General features: G+C 40.0%; 1 protein-coding gene across 2 annotated transcripts in view; it reads right to left on the minus strand.

Annotated features, from left to right (window-relative positions):
• KMT5B (lysine methyltransferase 5B) overlaps positions 1-19,278 on the minus strand; it is a 49,418-nt gene that overhangs the window by 15,868 nt on the left and 14,272 nt on the right. Inside the window, exons 2-6 of one of the 2 annotated variants that reach the window (XM_011381637.2) lie at positions 15,737-15,972; positions 9,632-9,779; positions 5,964-6,032; positions 1,435-1,600; positions 950-1,059 (exon numbers count right to left, since the gene is read on the minus strand). In XM_011381637.2, coding sequence (XP_011379939.1) covers positions 950-1,059; positions 1,435-1,600; positions 5,964-6,032; positions 9,632-9,779; positions 15,737-15,896 — 653 coding nt within the window. In that variant the 5' untranslated portion in view covers positions 15,897-15,972. Of the gene's footprint in view, positions 1-949; positions 1,060-1,434; positions 1,601-5,693; positions 5,778-5,963; positions 6,033-9,631; positions 9,780-15,736; positions 15,973-19,278 lie in introns of those variants that run through there. The other variant, XM_011381638.2, reaches the window with a different exon arrangement.

Genomic DNA, 19,278 nt, shown 5'->3' on the forward strand with positions numbered 1-19,278 from the left:
ATACTGTTTCGGCAGGTAATCAGTATAAGCTATATTAATGAAAAATATAATTTAATATAAAATCTAGCATTCATATGACAGCACTTCTCAATTCAGATGAGCCACATTTCAAGGGCTCAGTAGCCACATGTGGCTGGTGGCTACCATGCTACACAGTGCAGCTCTAGAACTCAAGATGTCAAACTTCCACAGCCATCCACAACACACGGAACCACGGGAGCTGATGAGCAGGCCTGATGCCATCCCAAGAGAGACAACATACGCTCACGTACATCCCAGCTTGGGAGCGACGCTCTTTGCCCACTCCATTTCAGGCACCTGACGCTAAAATTTCTGCTACAGAAATATTGGGGTGGTATATGAGAGGGGTCTATGTGTTTCTTTTGGGAGAAAAGGTAGGAAAAGGCACTAGAGAGAAAGATATATAACCACATATCCTCTCTTTCACGTATGGCTGTTATCTCCCCTAGTGGGCGGGGCTCAACTTCACTCTTTTTATTTAAGCTGGGACATGGGTATTTTTTAAGCAGACAATGCACTAGGAAGTTTCCACCTGTAAAATTCCTGAGATCATAGAGGCTTCACACTCAGCCTTTCTTCTAGGCCAGTAAAGGACTGACTCTGGAAGCAGGTTACCCGGCCATGACGTCCCGAACCTTTCCGTAGCCCTGTCGCTGCGCAGGCATCCAGACTCAGTAAAAGGAAAACGAAAAGCACTCTGGCTTGCAGGGACGATCTGAGTCAACTCAGATCTAATTCCAGTCGATAAGGACGAATAAAGAATAATCGATAAAGCCCGGTCGCTGGGCCAGAGCGCTGACACTGGGCTGGCTCCTTTAGGGGGAGCTCTGGCTTCATTCCTTCCCACGACTTCCTCAGCATTTGAACAGTAATTTGAGAGAATTTTAAACAAAATTACTTTATGGATTTATACTAGCATAATAGTTACCACTCTTTTGTTGCAACTATTTTAGCTCCATTTTGTTCTGATGAGTATCTATTACAAGGCAATATTTCAAATCCACTGTCAGTTGCAAACATTCGCAAGTAAATGAACACCTAAAACGAAAAAAATAATTCACATTAACTTTATATTAGATTGCCTATCCTGCTAGACTTTTCCAGAATTATAAAAGCAAACCACCAACAACAATGTAAAAAAATTTAGATCGGTAAGTAACAAATTCTGTTGGTATTTTATAATTGCCCATATTGAGTAATGGCCTGGCTTTGTTACTCTAAAAGTTCACAATGAATTTCACTTCTACATGACAGTTTTCTCCTTGGATAGTCATACAAATAATCTTGTATGTTATTAGGTTTTCATGTGATTAGTTTTACGAAAAACGGATTTAAAGTTCTGGTGTTTACTAAAATTTAGGCTTTAGTTTCCTTTATTCTTATCCAAACGGATAATCTTATAAAGAAACGTACATGTTCCTTGAATAACTTCTCCTGCATCTTGCTCTTGTTGAGAAAATAGTGCCGTGCCCATTCGCCTGAAGTCAAACATTTGAAAGCTTTCTCCAAGTGCTCATCTTTCTTAAAACGCTCAATTACTTCCTTTAGTTCTTCTTGTCTTCCTTTAATAGGCCGAAATCTGAAAATAAAAATCAAAACAATAACTTTAGTTACCTGCCATCACCTTTGGGCCACTGTTAAGAAGAGACCTTGAGAAAGAGGTAATCTAAAAACCACCAGACCTATAAAGGAGAATAAACAATAATCTTGATAATTACTACTCAAGTAATATTGATCACCGGGAAATATAATTTCTCTTTCTTCAAACTGCATTGTAATTATTTTATTTTACTGTTTTCTCATTAACTGAGAGGGGATCAGATGATTCAAACGAATGCTGTCTGATTCAGGCTTACACCCGTCATCTGCTTCGGAAGGTACAAAATCAAAGACCTAGAATAGAGCTCGTCTAGCTGAGTGTTAGAATGACAAAAAATTTTTAAAACATCAGAATCAAGCCAGGAGAGTGCCAAGTAATAAGCTTTAGAAAAATGATGAAACAAGAAAAATCATGCCATCAACAAAAACATTCTCTCTGCATATTGTTAGAAAAATCCCAAACTAAGTATCCCATTGGGTCTTGAAATACACCTTGATGTTCCAACAACAGGTCAAATTAACCTCTGACAACTGCATTCAGAAAACAAAGAGTGCAAAAAGTACAACTTTAACAGTGATATTGCTGTTTTGGTGATGTAAGAAAAAACTGTTGGGGTAGAAATTTAAAAGGCTTCTATTGTACAATCAGCCAGAATGACTTCAGAATATTACATTTGTAGCTATATAATAACACGTGATATAGTCACAGTCCAAGTAAGACTTAAGTTTGCACGCCCCTCATGCTGAAGTTATGATCTCAAAAAACACGTACGTATACTGTAATTGAAGGGATCTGGATCTTAATTTCAAAATTTCTTCTCATATTAACTTCATTTGGCATATTTTCCCAAATAAAGTTCTTTTTTTAAACATCCAACCAAAATAGGAATCACGGATTTCTATTCAATTAACATACATTAAGAAAAAATATTAATGGCTCAGGAGAAAAAAATATTTGAAGTATGCATCTTACTCCAACAATTAAAACTGTGCACTTCATAAACCTGAAATGCTACAACTGAGGTAAGATCTAGCACAAGTTCCAGGGAAGGAAGCATTCGAGCAGAATTTCTTTCTACATAAACTACCCTAAACGTGTTCATACCATTTCGGTAAAATTTTAAGCCACAATATCTCAGCCAGGATTATTCCCTAGGTGCTGTGTACACTGCCGCTGAGGTGAGAACAGGAGCGAGAGAAGGTGTGGCCACCTTAGCCACAATGACATCTAGGCTTCCCCTCCAGGCCAGTTGTTTTTAAGGAATACACAAACAGAGTTACGGTATGAGAAACTCCGCAAGGGGGAATTTAACTGGGACATACACATGCATCAAAAAGTTATATCAGGCACCCATGTGCAAATACATGTCAATGTGGTACAAAGTGCACTGCTACGGCTCTTGAAAGTATGGAAATTATAAAGTAATATTTAGGAAGGCGTTCTGGAGTTAACATTGATATGGACAATGAGGAAAGTGGTGAATTCAGCTTTCTAAAGAAAAAGCAGAATATTACTATAGGCAGGAAAGAATCAAAAGGCAGCAGGCAAAGAGAGAGGACATCTAAGTAGAAGGCTGGATTCAAAGAGAGGAACAGGATGGAGGAATCAGCTGGCCAATCACAGAAAGGGAAGTGTTAGCACACAGGCGAGGGGAGACAGGGGGTCCCAGACAGATGTGACCCCGCTCACTAGACAGGACCTCTGGAGGACTTCAGATAGATTAAGGCGTGTTGACGCCTACAGGAGACTCTAGTTTCAGCAAGCTCTCAGAGCCATTAAGCAGAACTCACTGAAAGAGTTCGAACACGTCCAAGGTACACGAAGAAATGGCAATGCCTTCATGTCCATGTTCAGTTAATTAACATATCAGCACTGACACACAGATGAGCGGAAGTCCTTTAAACAATGCAGAATGCCTTTAACCAGACTGACAGAACAGAGCATCGGAGAATCACCACTACAATAACCTAAAGGGCCGTGGCACCGTGGGAGCATCCGAACCTCCATACAGCTATACCACGGAGCCACTGATGTGTGCCACACGTGATTTTGCCAAGACTGGGTTTCTTCAACCCTTCCTGCTGCCGCCCTACACGGGGGAGTTATCTGCATATGAAGGAGAGATAAGACAATCAAGCAGCTGTTAGCTAAGGCATTCCACTTGGCGCAATACGACATATAAAATGGCGGGATAACCCACGTTTTGCGCAGCAAACAGAAAAGCAATAGTTCCCTTTGAACAAATACGATGAATAATCCATGACGTTACTGCAGGGCTGCAAAAAAAAAAAAAAAACAGAAAGAGCGAAGCAATCTTCACATGTTCAGTGTGGAAGTGACCAGTGGTGACGTAGATTTTAAAATAACTTCATGGCCCCACATGTTAGCGAGCAAGTCATAGTCAGAGCTAAATTTACCTAAAGCTTTAAGAACGTGAGAGAAAAAAAGTTACAAACCTGGAATGGACACTGGCTATTCCAGACAGGCTTTATGTGTGCTCTCTACTTCCTGAAACGTGTTCCTTCCTGTCTAAAAATGCCTTTCAGTTATCCTTAGCTTTGTTTACTCTTCGTTCGTGATGCCAAAAAATTTATATACTAAAACCAACACAAAATAATCAACTCTGGATTTGGTAATAGTCTGCCTTCTACATTTCCTGAGCTGACTTTCCTTTCTGCTTTCCTGACTTCAATCGGCTGAAACACAAACAAAATACTCAAAACTATTACTTGCTACCCACTAGCAAGAACCTCCATTTCACTTAAAATGTAATTTGCTGTCAAAATTTACTGTCACAGTTGGCTGCTTTAGGCATGAAAAGACAATGAGGCAAAGAAAGAAGGAAATGGTTCTGGTGTGGGCCGGGAGGGGAGGAGACGGCTGTTTTTGATAATCCCGTAGAAGTATATCAAAGTCACCTGGCTGACAGGTCAAGTCCCGTCCCACTATAACAAACTCTGCAGGGAAATAAAAATCATTTAATAATATAAGATATTTACACTATTAGGGCCAGAGCAAAAGGCACCGAGGACCTTAGAAAAAAAAAATTAAAATAATTCTCTATTATTGAGTAGAAAGATACCCGCATCCTCTCTCTAATCACAGCTGCTCTAAAGCTCCCACACAAACTGCACAAAGCCACCCTTATACTCTGGTTCTTAAAGCTCTAAGAAAATTCAGACTATCTAAAACAACCCTCGTGTTTCACGAATGAGGACAATAAGGCCCCATCAGGGCTAATTAATGGGAGGACTGGGACCATTACCCAGGCCTTCTTTGAGCCTACTCTCTTATGCGGACTCTGGGGGCCTCTTGTGTCGCTGCATGATCAGAACAGGATTTGACTCAGGTTTGCCAGGGAGCGCTAGCCCCGAGCCCAGCCAGAAACAGCGCTGGTGGTACCCTGACAATGCAGTTAAAGCGGTGGACACAAATATATACTTTTAAATGTAGTACCTGGGGTGAAGTGGGGTCACCGAGGAGGCAAGAAAAACAGGTATCTGGCATTTCCAAATCAATATGCCCCTCCTCCCTCTCAACACGATGTTGCTACTTTAAATAAACCAAACACTTATTTTTCTCTTCCCACACCTCTGATCAATGGCTGCTTTAATAAACAAATGTCACTTACAATCATTTATTAAAAAGGGCAGAAGAAAACATATGAATTCACACTCCCACTTCCCTGTTCCCCACTCTTTCCAGTGACTGACTTCCCAGGTTTTCTTGCCATTTGATTTTTCTCTCTCCAAACCCAAGAGGCGGGCCACTGAGGCAATGAAGGTTTGGACCAGCTGTGCTCCCAGGCCCTCCATTAGCACGTGCAATCAAGGGCTGCCTGAAGAGAGGGACGGAAAAAAGGGAGCAAGGACAGGAGAAAGAAGGGAGAAAAACGCTCAAATATCTAAGATGTAAAATACAGCAACGCTGAGGTGACGCCGTGAGCACACCTTCCCCTCTGAAGAAAGTGGAACCGCGAACCGACAGTTCTCGCCGCCGGGGGAGGCACCAGAACCAAACTACAGCGCTCCGCTCCCGCTTCGCCCGGACACAAACGGCACCGGAAACATACCTGGCTGAGTCCTGCAATCAGTGCTCAGCTAGTCCCGTGGAGTGACTCCTGATCTTTTGACGAATGATTTCTCTTAAAATTACCCTGTTATGGAGCACAAGCGGTTTTTTCAATACAGCTATTACGAAGACCGACTATTTTTAAAGATTTGCAACATTTTCTAAAAATCATGTTTATGCTGACACCTCCTATTACGTAACATAAAAGAACATCATCAAGGCTGCGACAGGTTAAGCGGGCATCTTATTGTTTGCAATGCACTCCACCTACCTCACAGGGTTGTTGTGAGGAAAACTGTCAGATTTGGAAAAATGCCTTGAGCTTCTCGAAGGAAAGGCGCTATATAAATGCAAAAACAAACAACAATCAGAAACTATTTGCACAATTTGTACTTGTAATTTCTAAACAGACTTATAATATCAGTTGTAGCAGAAATCCTTAAAACACGGTGACATTCAAGAACTTCGTGAAGCCATGGGTAGGCTCAGCACAGGAAGTCTAAAAATTTCTTTATATTTTCTAGTCAAGCACTTAATTTCTAAGTGACATTTAAAGTGATTTATAAATTCATGTCCAAGAATGGATATAAATAATCACACATGAGAAATATAAAAATTAGATGAGCACAGTAGTGGAAGGGTGAGTAAAAACTGTACAGATTTGGATTAGAAAATTCAAGAAAAGCTCCAAAGAAAAAGTGCCCTGAGATGACTCTTCTCATTTCCTTGCACCGTTATTTCCTGTTCAGCTCACTGCCCCCCTGAGACTCCCCGGGATACTGTGAATCTCTGGGTCACGCAGCCTCAACAAAGGGCATTTATTTCTCAGAGCACCATCTCTGCTTTACAGTGCCCATCTCCCCACTTTGGTTTTTAAAAGAATCAGAGGTATTACTAGCAACTCTATTCTCTGGCTAATAGGAAGAATATCAGTTTCACGATTGACAAATGTCAACTAAATCTAAATATCTCCCAATAAGTTGAAATTAGTATTTTGTTTACACTATTTCTAGGTATTCGTGTTACAACTCTGACATACTTGTCGGTAAATAGAGGGACATATTAGGATTAAAACATGAGCATTCATAATACAGCTAGTTTGGGAAATTCCCAAATCATTAAACATCTACTGTTTCTGAGCATGGTTCCTGATGGTATATGGAAAGAAGTCAAAGGGAGGAAAAAGGGCATAAAAAAAAAGAAAACAAAAAGTGACAATCAAATTACAGGTGTAAAGCATGAGAACAGAGAGACCACTTATGCAAGTAACATACAGACAGCTTGGAGAATTAAAGTCCAAGCTCCAATCCTATCTTCTAGTCACTGCTTTTGCACCTCAAAGAGAGAGACGTCCATAAGCTATTAATTTACGCAATAGAAATTTTCCTCATTCTCTATAAAATAGTATCTCTGAAAATGATGTGAGTCAACATTCTGTTAAACTCTTGCTCAAGAGATGAAGAACTAGGATAAAATTTTATTTCTGAGTAAGTCCACTAAGATTTGAATGAAAATGTGCACCATTCAGTAAGAGTAACGGCTTTACTAATAAATTTCTGCGTGCTCCCAACTGTCAGCTTACAAGGATCTGTTAAAGCGCCTTCGCAATGAACGCCTCTGGAGAAAGGCCGAGAGCATCCCTTGATAGAGCAACGTCAACTGCTCAGCCGTGGGGCCTGAGGTGCCCACGCTGCTGCAAAGCCAGCCTGGTCTATCCAGGGGACAGTAGGCTACACTAGAAACTGAATGAGAATTACATGCTGCACTGAAAACAGGAGTGTCTTCTTCTGCATGTTTAACTTGGTTTAACCAGTTTTTAATTTTAGATCTTTCAATTTCTATTCATTAAAAAAATGTTATTTACTGGATGCATTTTAATTTAGGGGTACCTGGGCAAGGTAAGGTCTTAAGTTTTAATACTTGTGTGGTAATCCTAAACTGTTCGTTTTAGGACTACATGTTTTTAAGTGAGCCCTGAGAAGCCAGTGGTAAAGAATTTTTATCCACTTACGGCACCAGAGCAAAGCTCAGCAGGCCAGATGCTTCGGTGCTCTGCCAAGGCCAGCAGAGACCCCGCACAGCTGCTCAGGGCCCCGCACGGCTGGCCGAGACCCACCGCAGCCGGTCAGGGGCTCGTCAGAAATGGAGGATCTCAGAACCTGCCCCATCGCTTCTGAGTCAGAACCTGCATTTTAACCAGATTCCCCAAGTGACTCTAGGAACAACTATTGTCAAGGAGGATTTTTATAGAAAATAGGACTTTTTTCCTGCTGCAGAAGGCAATAACAAGCAACCCTTCATCACATATCAGATATGTGATTTGAACAGTCAAAGCTTGAGAGATTCTGAATACACAGATTTCCTTCCTAAACCACTAAAAGTTTTTTTATAATCTTGATGAAATGCTTCCTAAAATGGTTTATATGCTTCCATATTTCAGTATACAAGGCATAATGAACATATTCTCTTTCTTGATGATTCCAAGTCATAATTATGGGCCTTTGTGGTAATGTCCTGAATACCATTAGACTGTTATGTGAATCAGTGATTCACGTTTCTGAATTCAGCAAGAAAAAAAGGCTACAGGGTGACTTAAATACCATCATGATCCTCCAGAGAGTGAACACTGGTCTCTTATGTTCACTGGGAAAAAAAAAAAGAAATGGACTTAATGTAAACTAGATTTCAGTTGGACGTGAGGGCATCTGATCTTGCTGATTTTTCAGGGGACAGCCATCCATCTGCCTATTTAGAAAATTTAGAGTACTTGCTCCTGTGAAGGCAGGAAACTATTTAAGTAATTCTCTAACTTGTCACTTCATTTTAGTAAGTAAAGATACATGACAGGAAATTACATGAAAATACCAAAGGCACAATTTTACCAAAATTACTTCTTTCTGGATGGAGAATGTAACTGATAAATGAATCATACACTATCTTGTTTTAATTCTAGCAAGAGACAGAACTGAAGGGGGGGTAAAATGGACACAAGATTTTCCTCTCATCACCTTTACTCATCAATTCCTATCTTTCCTCGACTTATTGGTGACTTCCTCCTGGCGATCAAGTCCTTCTAGGGCATTCGCTGACATTGGAGCTACGAAACACCAGTGCTGGCGTGATAGGAGTGAGAGGACATTGGCCCAGGACTTGCTCTACACTCTAAAACCCCGGGCACTTCCATCAGACTTGAAAACCCTTTGCCATCAGAGCTAAGAGATGAAGAAGAGCTGCAGAGCTCTGGCGGTGTTTGGTGGCGGTCAGTTACGAAATCACCTAAGAGCCTTTTTTGGGAGAGAGATGATGTTTAAGGGAATTAGAATAAAGAAATGTAAAGGATGACAGATTCCAAGAGTGATGTAATATTTTACATAGATGTCATCTGATAATAAAGCCCTTACGCATCTATTTTCTTATCTGCATATTGAATAGAAGCACGTGTCTTTAAAAATATTTACTCTTACTTAGCTGAATGCTTAGCTCAATCTCAAAGATTAAACTTGACGGCAAAATTCCCTGTGTACAGTGGCAATTATTTAAAAGAAGTCAAGTCTGCAATAAAATCGTGAAAAAAAACTAATGTAACCTAATTTAAGTAGGAAAAAAGCTTTTTTTAAATCATACTCATTTTCAAAGTTTTAGAGAATGTATGATTTTTTTTCCAGCTAATTACCATCAACATGTAAAACAATATAAAGATGCTCCTCCAGCTTTGTATTTTAATCGAAATATTCTGAGATAAAATAAGAACACAGAATTAACACTGATGAGATCCTTAGAAGCTTTTGTTGCTTTCCTTGGCTCACACAGAGAAAATCCTTCTGTAGCAAAGAACTTTCCTTTAATGTCATTTTATATTTTGACTAAAAGTAAAATTAGCCATCTAGCTTCTTAAATTCAACATCATCTGTTTCATTCAGGAGAAAGACTTATAATTACCTAGTATTCATTTTGTGTGTTTGAAAACCTAAATAGGGATCAAGAACCAAACTGGTTGCTAGGTCATCATTTTCACAGAGCTCCTTGGCAGACATTCCAGAAGATGGTACATATCGACTCTGTCCTTCAAATCCGGAATTACCATTACCTGTGAAAAGAGAAAGAAAAGTAACTGAAATTGAAATCTACTAAATCTACCATAGCTTTGTTGCCCATTCAAGCTAGTAATCAAGAACTGAAATGACTTATTTCAATCAGTTTTAATTACTAAAAGTTAATTACTTAAACTAACCCGATTATTGAGAGTATTTTGGTTAGCAGATATCAGGTTTCCTAAGAACAGTCTCTGGACAGCGGTGAGACTCTGGCTCAGACGCCTTACTCACTCCTCCAAGGAAGAGCTGAGAAATGGGGTGGGTGGGGATGTTTATCAAGCACAAAGGGCCACCACAAACAGGGCTGGGGTGAGGAGGAGCGTTAGGAACACAAGACGCTTCTGCAGTCAGTGCCAGGCGTCCCCAGGTGTCGACTCCAGCTTCCTGCTTGTGGCAGATGACCATCATCCCCGCTTTGCCAGCAACAGGCCCAGAGGTTACGAAACTTGCCTATGATTACAGAACTAGGACGTGAAAGTGGGAAAAGGAGGAGAGAGGATGACCGGCCTATTTCTCTAACTGACCCGTCTGAAACAAACTTTGAATGAATGGATAAAAATGGGAAAGGTGACTGAAATATATGTGCGACCGAAGTAATTGGGTTTAACTGTGGAAGAAAAGCAATGTAAAGAGAGGAAAGGAAAGTCATATTTGCATGTATGAAGTTTCGTCAGTGCTGATTTGAATTTGATGCGCGTGTCACTGACGGTCTGTCTTCTCGTGGAGTTGGCAAAGACACCAGCTGTATAATCAAGCCTCTCAAAATTAAGACATGAAGAATGAGAGACCCTGAGAGGTGTAACCTTCTTCTCATCCACTCTTTCAAGAAAATAATAATAATAATAATAATAATAATAATAATAATAATAATAATAAAAAACACATATATAAGTCACTGCCTAAAGTATATGTTTTGCAATCAAATTATTGGCATGTCAGTATGTGAAAAGCTATCGAATCTTGTATTTTCTGTAACAGCTTTATTGAAGTATAATTCACATGCCATACGATTCATCCATTTCAAGTATAGAATTCAATAGTTTTTATTTAAATATATTCGCAGAATTGTGTAACCATCACCACAATCAATTTTGGAGCATTTCATCATTCCCAAAAGAGACCTCACACCCATTAGCAGTCACTGTCCATTTCTTCCTCCCACCCAGCCCCTGGCAGCCACTATTAATCCACTTTGTCTCTATGGATGTGCCTAGTTTGAAAATTTCATAAAAAAGGAATCGCACAACATGTGCTCTTTTGTGACTGGCTTCTTTCAGTTACCATGTTTTCAAGGCTCATCCATGATGTATCATGCATCGGTACTTTATTCCTTATTATGGCCAAAGAGTAACCCATTGTATGCATAGACCACATTTTGTTTATTCATTCATCAGTCCATCAGATGGACTGGGTTTCTTTGGCTATTATCAATAATGTTTGTATGAACATTCATGTGAAAGTTTCTGCGTATACATGTTTTCAATTCTCTTAGGTACATAACTAGGAATGGACTTGCTAGGCATACGGTAACTATGATTAACCTTTTGAGGAACTGCCAGACTTTCCAAAGTGGCTGCAGCATTTTACGTTCCCAACAGCAGCGTATGAGGGTTCTAAATTCTCCACATCATCCATCATCAACACTTGTTACTACCTGTCCTTTTGATTCTAGATATCCTAGTGGTTGTGAATTGGTATATTATGGTTTTGATTTGCATTTCCCTGATGACTAATGATTTGAGCATCTTCTCGTGTACTTGCCATTTGTCTACCTTTGGAGAAACGTCTCTATTCAGACCCCTTGCCTCTTTTTAAACTGGAGTTTGTCTTTTAGTGTTGACTTGTAAGAAGAGTTCTTTATATATTGTGGATACTAGTTCTTTATCAGATATATGATTTGAACATATTTTCTCCTCTTCTGTGAGTTGTCTTTTCACATTCTTGATGGTATCCTTAAAGCATAAAACTTGGCAACTCTGATGAATTTCAATTTTTCTTTTTTCTTTTGTTCCTTGTGCTTGTAGTGCCATATTAAGAAACCACTGCCTAATCCAAAGTCATGGATATTTATGCTTGTTTTCTTCTAGGGGTTTAATAGTTCTAGCTTTTAATTTAGGTCTTTGATCCATTTTGAGTCAATTTTTCACATAGTGTGAGGTCGGGTCCAACTTCACTCTTTTGCACATGGATGTCCAGCTTCCCCAGATGAAAAGACTAGTCTTTCCCCACTTAATTTGCTTGGTACTCTTGTTAAAAACGAATTAACTGCAAACATTAGGGTTTATTTTAGTTTTGTATTCTCTTGTTCTAGTCCATGGATATGTCTACCTATATGCCAGGATAACGTTGTCTTGGATACTGCAACTTCGTAGTAAGTTCTGAAACAGAGAAGAGCAAGTCCTCCAACTTAGTTATTTTTCCAAGATTGTTTCAGTTATTCTGGGTCCCTTAAATTTCCATAAGAATTTGAGGATCAGTTTGTCAATTTCTGCAAAGAAGCCAGTTGAGATTCTAAGGGAAATGAATTTAATCCGTAGATCATTTGGGGGGTGTTGCATCTTAACAACACTGTCTTTTAATCAATGAACATGTGATATCTTTCTCTTTATTTAGGTATTCTTTAATTTCTTTCAACAATGTTTGTAGTTTTAAAGTATTACTTATTCCTTTTTTTGGTCACTGTAAAATTGTTAATTTCATTTTAAAATTGTCCATTGCAAGTATATAGAAATACAATTGATTTTTGTATACTCATCTCCAATACTGCAACCTTGCTCAATTTGTTGATTATTTCTAACCAGTTTTTAGTGGATTCCTTAGGATTTTCTAGATACACAATCATGTCTGCAAACAGAGATTGTTTTATCTCTTCCTTTACAATTTGCATGCCTTTTAGTTCATTTCCTTGCCTAACTGCTTTGGTTAGACCCTCTATAGTACAATGCTAAATGTAAGTGATGAGAACAGATTTTGCGTCTTGTTCCTGATCTTTGAGGAAAACCATTTAGTATTTACTATTAAATATGACAGTTGCTCTGGGTTTTGCATAGATGTCCTTTATTAGGGTGAAGAATTCCCTTCTATTCCTAGTTAGCTAAATGTTTTTTCCTGAAAGGGTATTGGATTTTCTCAAATGCTTTTTCTGCCATCTATTGAGATGACTGGTTTTTGTCCTTCATCCTTTGGTATGGTATATTGCATTATGTGATTTTCAGATGTTAAACCAACCTTGCATTCCTGGAATAAATCCCACTGGTCATACAGCAGAGTTCTTTTCATCGGTTCCTGGATTTGGTCTGCTAGCACTTTGCTGAGGACTCGGCATTCATCTTCATTAGAGGTAGTGATCTCGAGTTCCCTTGTGACGTCTTTGGATTTGGTAGCAGAATAATACTGGCCTCGTCAAATGAATCAGGAAGCACTCCCTCCCTTCCTTCTATTTTTTGGAACAGTCTGGGAAGAACTGCTATTAATTCTTCTTTAAGAACCTGCCAGCATTCACCAATGAAGCCATCTAGGCCTGAGATTTTCTTGTACGTAGTGCGTTTTTTTTTTTCTTCCTTTTTTTCCCTAGCCACTGATTCAATCTTTTTACTAGCGATAGGTTTATTCTGATTTTGTATTTCTTCTTGATTCAGTTTTGGTAGTTTATTACTTTCTAAGAATTTGTTCATTTAATCTAAGTTATCTAATCTGTTAGTATACAGTTGTTTATAATACTGTTACAATCTTTTTATTTCTGTAAGGCGGCAGTAACGTCTCCTCATTCATTCTTGATTCTTGAGTCTCTTTACTGGTCGGCCTTGCTTAAAGGTTTGTCCATTTTGTTGATCTTTTCAAAAACAAACTCAGAGCTTTACTGATTTTCTCTACTTTCTATTCTCTATTTTGTTAATTTCATTCCATTATTTCCTTCCTTCTGCACACTCTTCTTGTTCTAGTGTTTTAAGGTTAAAGAGGTTATTGATTGAAATCTTTCTTCTTTTGTTAATATAAGTGTTCAGAGCTACAAATTTCCTGCCAGGGATTGCTTTAGCTGCATCCTGTAAGTTTTGGTATGTTGTATCCTCATTTTCAATCATATAAAAGTGTTCTTCTCATTTCCCTTTCGATTCTTCAACCCACTGGTTATTCAGGACAGTGTTGTTTAATTTCCACATCTTTATTTCCCAAATTTCTGTAATTCATTTCTAATTTTACAACACTGTCATCAGAGAACATTTAGTGTATGATTTCAATCCTTCACAATTTACTGAGGCTTGCTGTATGGCCTAGCCCACGGTCAGTCTATCCTAAAAATGTTCTATGTGCACTTGAAAAGAATGTACATTCTGCTGATGTTGAGTGGACTGTTCTGCAGACATCTGTTCGTCAGAGTCGGTTCAGAGAATTCCTTCCTTGTTGGTCTCGTACCTAGCTGTTCTAACCATTACTGAAAGTAGGGTACTGAAATCTCCAAACTGCTGCTGAATTCTCTATTTCTCCCTTTGGTTCTGTCGGTTTTTGCGTCATGTGTTCTGTGTCTCGGATGCTGGCTGCGGTCCCTGCAGAGGATCTACGATGGAGCACTGGTGTCTCTCTTCTTCACTGGCTCTTTTTGCACCATTCTTGCCCGACAACATTCAGTGTGATGCTGTCCATCTTCACGCTCTCTGGGTTTTTCCAACCTAGCCTCTAAATCTGTCTACACTTAGCAAAGTGCAGCCCATATAATGGTCATTTTCTAGATTCTTATGTATCTTCAACAGTTAAAACTAATTAAGACCATTTTGCACTACGATGCACCAACGGCAGCCAGTAGCAATTTGTTTTTTTTTTAAAGAGATGCCTAACTTACTTAACAAAGCCAATATCACTGCTGTAGTCACTACACTTCCCAATCCTTTCAGGTTCCCACCACATGCTAAGGGGTGAGGTGTCCGTGCAGAGGAGAATCCATACGGTCTTGGACTCTCCCTCTACTCCTGTCCCAAGCAGGGACTTCTGCCTGTTTCTTTATAGGAACAGTGACCTGATCTGATATAGAAAGGTTAAAGGCAGCCTGGGCCCGGTGAATAGCACAAATCCCTAAAAGGTAAGAAGGAAATGAATCAGAACTGGGGCAAACTATGTGAAACTGCAGCAAGCCCCGGGCTAACCCAATCTGCTGGGAGTAGGCCGATTCCAACACAAACTAAGGTTACTGGGCAGTGGCTAAATTAACCTTAGGAACAGCAATAAATAGAAAAAGCCGTCCTCCCTAACACGGCCATACGCTTTTGGACAATCTTCAGATAGCTGCCTACTTAGGTTTATATTGATCCAGGACATATTACTACTCATAAAAGAACTATGCAACATGTATCGACTCCACAATTTCTTAGAACTCTCAACAAAGTAAAAAGTCACTTTTTATCAACAGTGCTTCACTGTCAGGATCAAGGACTGTTCGCCCTGTGTAAGAAGAAGAAATGGTGACAATGTGTGAACCTGCCCTAAACTCCACTTATGTAAATTAGTACATGTGCTGCCGAAGCAAGCACACTGTTTACGTAGCGCTGACTTTATTAATTACATCGCTCTATACATTTTTAAAGAAATACATACTTAATACTTACATTGAATATAAAAGGTACAGTTTGAACTTTTAAGAAAATCAGTAGCAGTACTTTAATATTTCTTCTACAACAGATCAACCATTTAGGTATAAATTCTACAAAATATATTTAAAATTATGGATATAAAAGCATGATTAAAGTTATTATATTAAGCATTAAACTTAAGTTGTACTCAATGTTTGATGAGAATAAAAACGGATATAACTTTGAAAGAGTAAAAAAACTATATCATTAACTGTGAGAACATAAAAATTGTTTGGAAAACAAGAGAGAACAGAATATGCATTACACACTGGAAAGAACTACTGCCCCACATGACAATCAAAAGAGCGACAGTTGAAGTGTGTACATACATCTGCTTGACCGCCTCTCGACTGCGTTTTTGCCAGCCTTCACGGTGTCCTTTCCCGTGTGCTGTAACTTTGATTGATTCTGCTGATGTTCATTAGACAACTTGCCTCCATTCCTCCTGCCATTCACCACCATGTTCTTGGATTCTCCCAACCACTTCATACCCACAGACAGCCTGACCCAGGTGCATTTAGTCACTCTCTTCAAATAGCTTAGAGAATAATTTCAATGTTCTCTCCTAACAGAAACAAAATATGAAAAACAAAACAAAACGGGAAGGTAAATACATAAAAGACCATGCTACACAGACCCTTGAGAAAGACAGACTATTACAAGTAATTTAGTAATTCCTGTTTCCATCTTTTAAGGACTATCTTGGCGCCCACGCCATCCCTGTCACGCTGAGGGGTCTGTGGTGGCCCCAGGTTCTGAGGAGGGACTCAGTCTGTCTTGCTCACTGCTCACACTTTGAAGAGCCACTGGTAAACAGGAAGTGCTCGAGGAATACTTATCTTTCGGTTACCAATAAGAATGATCTTTGCTCCTTATTATGCTGATACCTACGTATAGCTCAATCATCTGCTCAAATTACACATCCTGGCAACATTCTATTAACTCTGTGGGTAAACTACAAGGAAGTTATCTCTTGCCTACAACAGCTTTGTCAAATCTTTTTGCTGTTAGCTGAAAGTCGACATTTAAGGTATTGAAGAGTATCTTATCAAATATCAAAGCACTGCCCATCATAAAATGTCTACCTTAGCGGTCCTTTATAATGGCAACGAAAATTGAGAGATTATATTTGCTAATACAGAGGTATCTCTCACTATCCGATTTTAATTAGCTGAATTTGGGAACTGAACGATTTGGATAGTGAGGGATGCTAGTAATGTATAAGGACTTTTAGGAGTAAGAATATAATAGGTTATATTTGCTGGCAATGGACTAAGAGGAGGGATGTCCATGACATGACCTCATTGTGGAATTATGTTTTCAGTATACGTTAGACTAAAAAGGCTCTAGGATAAGAAAGTGCAAAAACATAGACCCTTAGAGCTAAAGGAACTTTAAGATCCCAGTACAAGTCCTTCAGTTTGCAGATGGGAATGAGGCCAGAGACTGAGGGGACGCGCCCAGCGGCACGCGATCGGCCTGCAGCAAGATCAGGAGGCGAACCCGGCGCTGGTGCCCAAGGTGCTCTCGCTGCACCAAAGGTCGAGTTCCCTTACTTTTTAAAAACACACAAAGTACAAAGAATAAATTACTATAAAATACCCCTAGAAATATATAACTGGACAGACCTTTAATAATAACCAACATGAACACAAAACATTAATTTTTACTTGACTTCAGGTTTCTTTCGTGTCATAGAAATTTTGTGTGACTTCACAGTGGGGTAAAATGAATGTGTGACATGCTTAGGTAAAAAGAAATACTAATCCACATTAAATATTCTTTTACGATTGTTCTCCAACATGTGTTTTTCTCCTGAGTCCTTCGTGATTTCAATCCAATTAGTATTCAACTTCTACTGCGCCTACCTTTTGATTCTTCTCATAGGCTTCACTAAACCCAGAAAAACACTGCTGCTTAAATAATAGAAAAAGGGTGAGTAAAACTATCAATACATCAGTTATAAGCTAAAGATTTTTCAGTTATTAGATTTTCTCAAATTAAATATAAGACCTCCTAGTGATGATCTAATATCTTGTATTTGCCCTTAGAAGAAAAGTCACCAAACTCAAGAACAGTGTACTGCTGAAGCGTAAAGAAATAGAAAGACTGGGAAAAAGGCAATGTCCATGGCACTGACTTTCTCCTCCACCTGGAATATAGTAACTAGTGTCCTTTTTGCCTGGCTAATCTCTTCATGTTCCAGGAAGTCTTCCTCGACCCACTGCCAAATCCAGGTAGACACCCCTCCTACAAAACCTGGGTGCAAGCCCCTATGGCACTGTCTAGTAATGGTCTGTCTGCCTCCTTAATGGACTGAGAGTTTCTGAGGTCAAGAATTTTTCCTTTCTCACCCCAGTATCCAGCACCACACAAAGTAGGTAAGAGGCACTCAACTGATGCAAGAATAAATAGATGACGCTGTGGTCTTAACCACCTAATAGAACCTGTATTTCTGTATTTTCTTAAACTGTACATTAAAGTTATAACCTGACCTCTGCGAACTCTCCTCTTTCCCGAGACGCCTGTGCTGCAAAAGGCAGCGCAGGAAGCTCCCGCACAGGCAGGCATGGCGGAAGCACGGCCACCGCCAGTTCGACCCGCCCCCACCTGAATTACTCTTTCTGGTTCGCCCCCTAGGTTTGCACCTCCAGAGAGGAAGAACGAGGAGGAGAAGGTAAAGCTTCTGGTCTCGTAGCAAATCTGTCTCAAGGATGCTCACATGGAATGCCCGACGACGGATGACGACTGCAGAATGTTTTCAGGACCCTTAGGCGTCCCGACCTTCCTCACTGAGAAGACGTGCAACAGACCACCGGGAGGGGAGGGGAGCACGGTGGCTTTGGGGAGAACTGAGAGAAAAGAACTAGATCATCACGCCACAGAGAATCCTCAAGTCCCAGCCCAGATTCCCACACAGAGATAAGAAGCAGACACCTGAAACGAGGCCCAGAGATCTGTTTTATAAACCTTACAGGTGACTCTGCTGCCAACTCCAGTGTGAGAACTACCCTTAACTTATTCACTCGGTCATCTGTTAGGGCAAAGAACAGATGCCAAACTTTTAAGAAAAATTATGGAATAAAACATTTTTAATTTGAGGAAATTACATGTATCAACCTAATTTTTCCCCGAGAATTAGGAGAAGTTCACCAATAAATCACTTCTAGCGGCACACTTCAGCCCAGTTCATGGAACACAGACTGAGACCCACTCTAACTTGTACATAATTTCTATTAAATCTGTTAATGATCCAAACTGGAGCAAATTCATAACCTCGGGTCTCATTTATATTGCAGTCAACTGATACTACTTTGTCTGAACTTGTGGTACCCTGGAGTAGGAGGCATTCTCTGTCACAGCACGTCGCTGACTGTCACCAGCACGGCTGTAGAGCGCGTGTCCGGATATATTCTGGCGGAGGCTCCGATACTCTCCACTAGTCCAGGTAACAGCTCACTAAGGCAAAAGACCGTAGGCTCACAAATGAGTATTTTGTGAAAGCAGTTCTAGTCAAGCTATCAGAAATTCTGGGGCCATTTTTTCACTCAAAATGAATAGATACAATAAACGCTAATAACTATCAGGCCATTGTTGCTCTGCCCCACGAGTGCGAAGTCTGCTCCTGAGGCACTGATCTTCCTTGTGAGACCACGAACAGGAGGGGCACTTACCTGTTACAGGTGGAGGTGGAATTTCAAAAGCTCACACAGTCCCCAGTGACAGACTGCGGGGAACAGGGCGAAGGCACCGGGCGGCTGGCAAAGTCTCAAGGCTTCACAGCTCCCACAGAGGTGCTCCCCGTGAAGCAAGGGTGCAGTCCCTCTGCCTGGAACCCCGCTGGCTCACACGGAAATGCCACCACGGTCTT

This window comes from Pteropus vampyrus, unplaced genomic scaffold, assembly GCF_000151845.1.
Source record: "Pteropus vampyrus isolate Shadow unplaced genomic scaffold, Pvam_2.0 Scaffold446, whole genome shotgun sequence".
NCBI classification, from domain to species: domain Eukaryota; kingdom Metazoa; phylum Chordata; class Mammalia; order Chiroptera; family Pteropodidae; genus Pteropus; species Pteropus vampyrus.